The sequence below is a fragment of the Chrysemys picta genome, unplaced genomic scaffold (genome assembly GCF_011386835.1).
Source record: "Chrysemys picta bellii isolate R12L10 unplaced genomic scaffold, ASM1138683v2 scaf2065, whole genome shotgun sequence".
NCBI lineage: Eukaryota > Metazoa > Chordata > Testudines > Emydidae > Chrysemys > Chrysemys picta.
The window spans coordinates 1-10,000 of NW_027054769.1; the positions used below are offsets into that span (position 1 = coordinate 1).

General features: G+C 46.1%; 2 protein-coding genes across 2 annotated transcripts; both read right to left on the bottom strand.

Annotated features, from left to right (window-relative positions):
* Positions 1 to 1,505: 1,505 nt before the first annotated feature.
* On the bottom strand, positions 1,506 to 2,943 carry LOC101940328 (olfactory receptor 5AR1-like). Its single transcript, XM_005309746.2, has one exon. It carries the CDS (start codon positions 2,941 to 2,943, stop codon positions 2,005 to 2,007), a length of 939 nt encoding a protein of 312 aa, XP_005309803.2. The 3' UTR covers positions 1,506 to 2,004.
* An 83-nt stretch (positions 2,944 to 3,026) lies between these two features.
* LOC135980174 (olfactory receptor 5AR1-like) lies at positions 3,027 to 3,992 on the bottom strand. Its single transcript, XM_065580227.1, has one exon. The coding sequence runs from the start codon at positions 3,963 to 3,965 to the stop codon at positions 3,027 to 3,029; it is 939 nt and encodes a 312-aa protein (XP_065436299.1). The 5' UTR covers positions 3,966 to 3,992.
* Between the last annotated feature and the right edge of the window lie 6,008 nt (positions 3,993 to 10,000).

Here is a 10,000-nt window from a genome sequence, read left to right on the forward strand (position 1 = left end):
CCTAGACGACCGCCTAGGTCGCCTAATGGGTTGCACTGGCCCTGCAGATAACATTTATCAAGTTAATGCAATAGTCTCAACATCATGCCTGTGTTTGTCATTTTTGTCACGACGTATGTATGGGACCAAACTCTCAGTAGGCGTAACTTATTTCGAATGATGATGCTTTGTTTGTATGTAATTTTGTCAGGTGATCCTTAGAAATCTGAGAAGAACAAACGCATAGAAAGCTTTTAGCATAGACGAGCAGGCAACTATCAGATGTAAATTATATGTCGCCTTCCATGAAACAGAAAGGGCTGTTGGTGAGTAAGTAGAAGGTTTTACGAAATAAGTGGACTAGTATTGTATAAGGCAGAGATGAAATGGCCCAAAGTGGCTCATTGGGGCACGCCCTTAACTCTAGGTAAGACCCTGTAATGAAATCTTCTGAACATGACCAGAGTTCACCCAAATATTCACTGGTTTGAATAACTCAAATATTCAAAAACTAGAAGGCAAATAATAAGCGCACACACATTATTATTATGAAATATAAATGATTTTTCAGTCACTGTCATTATTAGAGGGCCCAGCTCATGCTTTAAAAACACTTAATTAATAAATAAAATAATTAAATAAATAAATTAATAATAATAATGCCTATTGCAGGGGTTGGCAACCTTTCAGAAGTGGTGTGCCGAATCTTCATTTATTCACTCTAATTTAAGGTTTTGCGTGCTGGTAATGCATTTTAGCGTTTTTAGAAGGTCTCTCTCTCTAAGTGTATTTTATATAACTAAACTATTGCTGTATGTAAAGTAAACAAGGTTTTTAAAATGTTTAAGAAGCTCCATTTAAAATTAAATTGAAATGCAGATCTTATCAGTTTAATGCAGTGGTTCTTAACCTGGTGTGCACGCACCCCCTGGCCCTTTCTGGGGGTGCAAGTCATGCGAGATTTTTTTAGAAGGTATATCAAAGAAAACACAAATTAATCACAGGCACATAAGTACAAATACTTTGTTTCATCAAACCTATTTATTAACATTATGCATGTTTTAACGATTCCTGTAATATACAAAGTTTTAAAGCTAATTGTAGTGTAACTTTTGATAAGGGCTGCAGAGCGCTGGGACCAGGCCAGGAGCAGAGCCCAGGGCTGGCTGCCGGTACCCCAGGCCGGCAGGAGGGCTGAGCAGGACCGTAAACCCAGACCCTGCTGGCAGGAGCTGGGCGGCTGGAACCCCAGACCGGCAGCGGGCTGAGCAGAGCCGGTGGACAGAACCCCAGACCAGTGGGAGGCAGAGCGGTTCAGCCCGCTGCCGGTCTGGGGTTCCATGCGACGGCTCCTGCCAGCCAGGGTCCCGGCCACCGGCCACTCTCAGCCACTGCCGACCGGGGGTTCCGTTCACTCATGCCAGCAGCTGGCTGAGCGGGGCTGCTGGCCGGGACCCTGGCTGGCAGCAGTGTGCCAGTAAAAATTGGCACGCATGCCGCCTTTGGCACGCGTGCCGCAGGTTGCCGACCCGGCCTATTGCTTACATCAGTAGCTCTCCAAGCACTTTACTGTCTTTTTTTCTTCAACGTTGCTCCCCTTTCAGCACTCCAGGAGACTCCCCTTTGTAAGGATGGAGAACTGAGGCACACAGAGGCTAAGTGACTTGCCCAAGGTCACACAGGAAGCCCATTGTGGACCAAGAAATTGAACTCAGGTTTTCTATGTCTTCAGCCAGTGCCTGAACCATGGGACCAGCCTGCCCTTCACTTGAGGATGGAAATGCAGCCTTAGCATAAAATGGTTCCTAACTGGGAGTTGAGCAGCTCTGAGAAGCTGGATACTTGATGAGTTGCCAAATAGTAGCTGTTTGTTGCAGATCTCCTTGGAAAACCTGCCCCTTAGTTCTTTTTGGTGCAAGATGCACAGGGTTGGTTAGCCACAAAAAAACAAGAAAATGATGTAAAGAACTCACTCCCCCCTTTCACTCCCGTTTACTGTTAAAAACCCATTCCCAGCGTTTAAATTCACTGAGAAAAAATCTTCCTGTCTAACATCCTCGTAAAGGCCTTTTTCACCTCTGTGTTCCTCAGGCTGTAGATCAGGGGGTTCAACATGGGGATCACCAGGGTATAAAACAAAGAAATGATTTTGTCCTGATCCATGAGGTACTTTGAACTGGGCCGTAAATACATGAAAGAGCCCGTTCCATAGAAGATGGTGACAGCTGTCAGGTGGGAGGCGCAGGTGGAGAAGGCTTTGCTTTGGCCCTTGGCAGAGTTTATCCTTAGGATAGCGACAACAATGTATATGTAGGAAATAAGGATGATCAAGATAGTAGGTGTTACCACCACAGTGGCACAGGTGAAATGAACAATCTCTGTGATGCGGGTGTCAGAGCAGGACAGTTTCAGGAGGGGGGACACGTCACAGAAGAAATGGTTGATGGCGTTTGAGTCACAGAAGGACAAACGGAATATAAATATAGTTTGAACAATTGCATTCACGCAGCTGACTAGGTACGACCCCAGCACCAGCAGCATGCAAAACTCCTTGGACATGATGACAGTGTAGAGCAATGGGTTGCAGATGGCTGTGAAGCGATCATACGCCATGGCACCCAAGAGGTAACATTCACAGGACAATGTGATGCATAGGAAGAAGAATTGCAGAGCACATCCAGTGAACAAAATGACTTTTCGTGCTGATACTAAAGTAACTAGTATGCTGGAAGTGATAGTGGTGGTGCAACCAACATCTAAGAGGGCCAGGTTGCTGATGAAAAAGTACATGGGGGTGTGAAGGCGGGAGTCAGTTCTGATTAAGGTGACCAAGGTGAGGTTCCCCACTAGTATCAGCATGTAGATCAGCAGAAATATCACAAGGAGGATGACCTGCACCTTCGGGTTTTGTGTGAATCCCAACAAGACGAACTCAGTCACTGCTGTGTAATTCCTCTCCGCCATTTATCCCAGATGCACTCTCCACTGAACTCACTCCCCCCTTTCACTCCCATTTACTGTTAAAAACCCATTCCCAACATTTAAATTCACTGAGAATAAATCTTCCTGTCTAACATCCTCATAAAGGCCTTTTTCACCTCCGTGTTCCTCAGGCTGTAGATCAGGGGGTTCAACATGGGGATCACCAGGGTATAAAATAAAGAAATGATTTTGTCCTGATCCATGACGTACTTTGAACTGGGCCGTAAATACATGAAACATCCTGTTCCGTAGAAGATGGTGATGGCTGCCAGGTGGGAGGTGCAGGTGGAGAAAGCTTTGCGTTGGCCCAGGGCAGAGTTGATCCTTAGGATAGCAACCAGAATGTATATGTAGGAGATGAGGATGATCAAGATAGTAGGTGTTACCACCGCAGCGGTACAGGTAAAATGAACAATGTCTGCGATGCGGGTGTCAGAACAGGACAACTTCAGGAAGGGGGGCACGTCACAGAAGAAATGGTTGATGATGTTTGAGTTGCAGAAGGACAAACGGAATATAAATATAGTTTGAACAATTGCATTCACGCAGCCCACTAGGTACGATCCCAGCACCAGCAGCAGACAAAACCGCTTGGACATGATGATGGTGTAGAGCAATGGGTTGTAGATGGCTGTGAAGCGATCGTATGCCATGGCACCCAAGAGGTAGCATTCACAGGACAATGCGATGCATAAGAAGAAGAATTGCAGAGCACACCCAGAGAACAAAATGACTTTTCTTGCTGATACTAAAGTAACCAGTATGCTGGAAGTGATAATGGTGGCACATCCGACATTTAAGAGGGCCAGGTTGCTGATGAAAAAGTACATGGGAGTGTGAAGCCGGGAGTCAATCCTGATTAAGGTGACCAAGGTGAGGTTCTCCACTAGGATCAGCAGGTAGATCAACAGAAACAACACAAGGAGGATGACCTGCAGCTTTGGGTCTTGTGTGAATCCCACCAAAACGAACTCAGTCACTGCAGTGTGATTCCTCTCCGCCATTTATCCCAGACGCACTCTCCACTGCAGGTGAGAAAGTAAGGCGTACACTGAAAAAAGAGACAAATGAGGGCTGAATGCAAACACCTCAAACTCTGTCACTTTCAACAAAGCATAAATTCTAGGCAGTGGATCCATCTCCGGATTCCAGAAGCCTCCAACCCACCATGAAGATCTGTTTCCCTCTACTCCCTGAACTAAATGGAATGTTCAGAGTCCAGCACTGGCTTCATGCTAGGTTTTCTAGCTCAGGGAGTGGTGGCTCATGCTCTTGAAGCCACAGGGACAAGTTCAATCTTTGCTGCTGACAACGCACCCACCTGCACAATGTCGTTTCCAGGCTCAGATTCTGATCCAATCACCCACATCAGTTACTGCGACCACGGAGCAATGAGACGTTTTGCATGGCAAAGTACTACTTGGCGTGTGAACGTCTCTGAGGCATGGGTGCTTTTGCACTTTCTGTTATGGAGCCAGGCTAGTTGTTTCATTAGCAATAAGGGATGTGGGCAAGCAGGGAGTGGCAGGAAAGAGACCTTTATTCAGTTTCCTGAGGCGACCCAGCGTTCTATGCAAAGTCTCTAGCATTTGTGCACAAGGAGCCTGACCCCTGTTCGCACTCCTGAGCTCCTGACGTCACAATGAAGTAGGTCCCTCCAGAAAACTGACCCTCTTTCTCCAGTTCCACTCCTCACATTACCACGGTGACTCAGCTATTAAAGCTGCACGGCCCTGTTTATCACAAGCCCAGGTTTACAGCCCGGCCTTTCTGAAGAAGAAACCAAAAAAAGTTCCTTCACTCAGAGCACCCGATCCGATACCTTTTCTCACTTGAGCAGCAAACTTACCCCAGCCGGGCAGTGGTGCTATTCACATCAACGGGAGCAATGGTGGGATATGATTCTATTCGGCATGTCTGTGGGGATGATTATCTGGTCCACTGTGTTTAAGGGACTCAGGCAGTGCACCTCCGAGCATCATGGCATCTACCTTTTAGGTACCTAAACAAAACCAAGCACAGCACTGCAGTCCAGAAAGCCGAGTTAGGTACCTCCCTGTAGAATCACAGAACCATAGCGGTCAAAGGGACCGCAAGGGTCATTGAGTCTCACTCCCTGCCACGAGGCAGGATTTGTTGTGCCCAAACCATCCAAGGTAGATGGCTCTCTAGCCTCCTTTTGAAAACCTCCAGTGAAGGCGCTTCTACAATCTCCCTGTACAATGAACGGGGACAGATCGGCACCTTCAAATACATTCCACAACAGCCCGCCTGATGCCAGGTGGGGAGTCCCCTAAGCTTGCCAATGGGACCCACTGATTTGCTAAGCACTGCCCCTTCCTCACAGATAGGCACCTCCCTTCCACCTGGATGTATGTGACTATCTCTCCTAGCAATCCACACACAGGTACCCCTCTCCTGGCTTAGTAGCAGTTTCTTGAGGGAACGAATTAGACACCGTCCTCGTTCTGCACAAAATGGCGGAAGGAGGAAGCTGTGGTGCTGTTGCCCCCTTGATAACTTTTAGCCCAGTGGTTAGAGAACTTGCCTGGTTCCATTCCCCATCCCTGGCAGAGAGGGAAAAAAGGATTTAAACAGGTTTCTCCCACCTCTGAGGAGAGTGCTCTGGCCTCTGGGATATCATGTTTCTCCTGTTGAAGCTGTTCCACTATGGATAAAGAAAGAATGATTGGCGCGGGGGGCTGGGACGCAGGGTCTCCTGCCCATGAGGTGGGTACTTTAACCACTCGCTCTCTCTGGCCAAATAATGTTTTGGCATCCCCATGTTCTACAGCCCAACTCTCCTCAACCACTGCTCCTTTGGCAAGAATTACCATGGTCACAGAAGGCAGTAGCTGAATGTCAGCCCCTTCACTATCTTTACATCATCTCCTTGTCTCCTGTTTCTCTGTCTGTACAGATCAGACCAGTCCTCCAATCCCCTGGCAGCTCAAGGATGCAGGATAAGCACAAGGATTAACACGGAGTCAGTGGGGGCAATTGTTTGAAGAGGGGACATAATTAGAGAGCTTGGCTGTGAGGAGTGTTTTTTTTTTTTTTTTAAGCAGGGAGGGAGAGTAGAAGCTCCCCTAGACTTCCCACTGTCGAGCTCTGATGCTCTCCTTTCTTCCCCACGCTCCCCAGTTCTGTTCTGGCCTCCCCCTTCCCCTGGAAGCAAACACACCAAGGGAAGGGTGAGCCTACCCCTTTCCCACTGCAGTGTGGAGAAGGAGTGGAGTTTGGGGTTCCTTCCCTTGACCCAGGAAAAGTGGCGGGAAGAAGAGCCGCCTCCCTCCACCTAGTGGAACAGTCCTGGGGAATAATTGTGGGGCAATGGGAGGGGGTTATGCGTGCAGAAGGACACAGGTGGCTCGACTTCCCTTCCCACCAGTTATGCCACTTGTGTTTCTGTCTCTGAGCTCCCAGAAAGCAAAGGCCCCTTTGAGGACAATCCGTTATACATTAAGGGATCACAGGAAAATAAAAACCCTGAATTGTTCAAAAGCCAGTTCTTCTTCAGAGCTCTAGTCATCGAACTCGGTTTTCAAAACCCTAGTGTTTGGAAAGTGGACACCCCACACACACACATGCCTCTACCCCTGCTCTGATGCCCAGCCCTCCACCACATCCATTGCTGTGACCTGCCCCAAAAGCCCTGGCTGCTCCAAGCTTTCCTTCCCACCACACGTGCACACACGCAATTCAGCTCTCCTCTCCACCTTCCTCCTTGTCATATGTCTGGGGAGAACCAGAGGACTATTGTGCCCAGGGCGTTCACAAAATAACATGATGAGAACTGTACAATTCTGATACCCCGTGACTTTTCAAGGGACTGTTCCCTTGCACACACGACTCCAAATTTAGTCCATTAACCCTACCTTGGACCTCCATGAGGATCAGCTGTTTTCAAGACAGTCTGAGTAAGGCTGTGGATTTTAGAGCCAATGGAAAGTGAGTCTCAACCTTTTCTAGAGCAGAGCTACTGCTCTAATGAGCCAGATCGTCAGCACATGTAAATGGAAAATTGGCTTTAGTGGAGTTAGGCAACTGACACCAGCTGAGGATGCAGCCTTCTTAGAAAAGTCAGGACCTCTGGAGTCAATAATCTGATCTCCATGAGATTTGGCTCTGAATCAGAATTAGTTCAAATTGCCAGAACCAAAAGAGAATATTTATTCCACTTTCATCAGAACCAGAGCAATTAAACCTACCTGCAGGAGGGAGACGTCTGTTATTATGTCTTGACTGCGAAGCGGATTGTGTTTGGAAGCCATGTTTATAGACGTTTTTCAGTGCCATTGGGGATGGAATCCTGGGAGAGCCCCAGAGTTCTGCAGTTCAGGGCAGACACAGATGGGATCATTAAAACTTCACGTCCCCTAGGGATAACCACACAAAGATGTGTTGTGTCCAGTTATTGCTCCAACTTCGGGGTGTTTTCTTTCTTCCCCTTTTCTTTGTTTCAAAGAGAACTGGCCCATTCCTCCCCTCCCATCCTCTGAATCCTGATCAGATGCTCATGGGGTAACTCACCTCAGAAGGTGCAAAAAGTGACATATATTATAAAATAGATTCATAACTGGTTCCTTTAATTAGAGCCCTGCAAATCCACAGATATCTGTTTTATATCTGCGGACCATTTCTGTGAATCGTGGACTGGATGCAGACACAAACTTTTTATCCGGAGCCCTGCAAATCTGTGGATATTCACTTTATATCCACGGATCTTTTTGGCGGATTGCAGCTCGGATGCGGTTACAAATTTTGTATCCACGCAGAGCTCTGGTTTTAGACTCTTGAGAGATACAGCCACATTGAAAATGGCTGAAAATGTCACTCAGGCACTTATGATGTCAACCCAGGTGTTTAAATATGGGCACTCAACGTTAAAGCTCTTTTTTTTTTAAATTGAGCACTACCCTCTATGCCTCACTTCCTCACTATGTAAAATGCAGATAATACTTTCCCTGCAACTTGTACTGGTCATTCCCTTAGGCACTTCTGAACATCTCACCCTGACAAAATGGCTTTTTCAGAAGTGCTCTCTGTTTGAACCATTTCAACACCCACCTAGGAATTCTCATTCAGACTGCCAGTTAAGCCCCTTAAAATTGCTCAGGCTTCAGTCTTGCTATCAAATCCATGTACCTCATGTCATCGCAAATGCAGCATTACCTTAAGAACATAAGAATGGTCATACTGGGTCAGACCAAAGGTCCATCCAGCCCAGTATTCTGTCTACCGACAGTTGCCAATGCCAGGTGCCCCAGAGGGAGTGAACCTAACAGGTAATGATCAAGTGATCTCTCTCCTGCCATCCATCTCCACCCTCTGACAAACAGAGGCTAGGGAAACCATTCCTTACCCATCCTGGCTAATAGCCATTAATGGACCTAAACTCCATGAATTTATCTATTTCTCTTTTAAACCTTGTTATAGTCCTAGGGTACGTCTTCACTATCCGTCGTATTGGCAGGTAGCAATCGATTTATCGGGGATCGATATATCGCATCTCGTTTAGACTCCAGAACTCCACTGGAGCGAGCGGCGGTAGCGGAGTCGATGGGGGAGCCGCGTCTGTCGATCCCGCGCCATGTGGACACCAGGTAAGTCAATCTAAGATACTTTGACTTCAGCTACGTGAGAAAAGTTGCATATCTTAGATCGATCCACCCCCCCTCAGTGTAGACCAGCCCTTAGTCTTCACGACCTCCTTAGGCAAGGAGTTCCACAAGTTGAGTGTGCGCTGTGTGAAGAAGAACTTCCTTTTATTTGTTTTAAACCTGCTGCCCAATAAGGTGGCCCCAACTAGGTGGCCCCTAGTTCTTAGATTATGGGAACAAGTAAATAACTTTTCTTTATTCACTTTCTCCACACCACTCATGATTTTATATACCTCTATCATATGCCCCCTTAGTCTCTTCTTTTCCAAGCTGAATAGTCCTAGCCTCTTTAATCTCTCCTCATATGGAACCCATGCCAAACCCCTAATCATTTTAGTTGCCCTTCTCTGAACCTTTTCTAATACCAGTATATCATATCTTTCTTGAGATAAGGAGACCACGTCTGTTCGCAGTATTCAAGATGTGGGTGTACCATGGATATAAGGGCAATAACATATTCTCTGTCTTATTGTCTCTCTCTTTTTTAATGACTCCTAACATCCTATTTGCTTTTTTGACTGCCACTCCACACTGCGTGGACGTCTTCCGAGAACTATCCATGATGACTCCAAGATCTCTTTCCTGATTAGTTGTAGCTAAATTAGCCCCCATCATATTGTATGTATAGTTGGGGTTATTTTTTCCAATGTGCATTACTTTACGTTTATACACATTACATTTCATTTGCCAATTTGTTGCCGAATCTTTTTGAAATTCTTCACAGTCTGCTTTCGACTTCACTATCTTGAGCAATTTAGTATCATCTGCAAACTTTGCCGCCTCACTGTTTACCCCCTTATCCAGATCATTTATGAATAAGTTGAATAGGATTGGTCCTAGGACTGACCCTTGAGGAACACCACTAGTTACCCCCTCTCCATTCTGAAAATTTACCATTGATTCCTACCCTTTGTTCCCTGTCTTTTAACCAGTTCTCAATCCATGAAAGGATCTTCCCTCTTATCCCATGACAAGTTACTTTATGTAAGAGCCTTTGGTGAGGGACCTTGTCAAGGGCATTTTGTAAATCTATGTCTACTGGATTCCCCTTGTCCACTTGTTTATTGACCCCTTCAAAGGACTCTAATAGATTTCCCTTTACAGAAACCATGTTGACTTTTGCCCAACAATTTATCTTCTTCTATGTGTCTGACAATTTTATTCTCTACTATTGTTTCAACTAATTTGCCCAGTTCTGATATTAGACTTACCGGTCTGTAATTGCCAGGATCACCTCTAGAGCCCTTTTTAAATATTAGCATTACATTAGCTATCTTCCAGTCATTGGGTACAGAAGCCAATTTAAAGGAGAGGTTACAAACCATAGTTAATAGTTCTGCAATTTCACATTTGAGTTCTTTCAGAACACTTGGGTG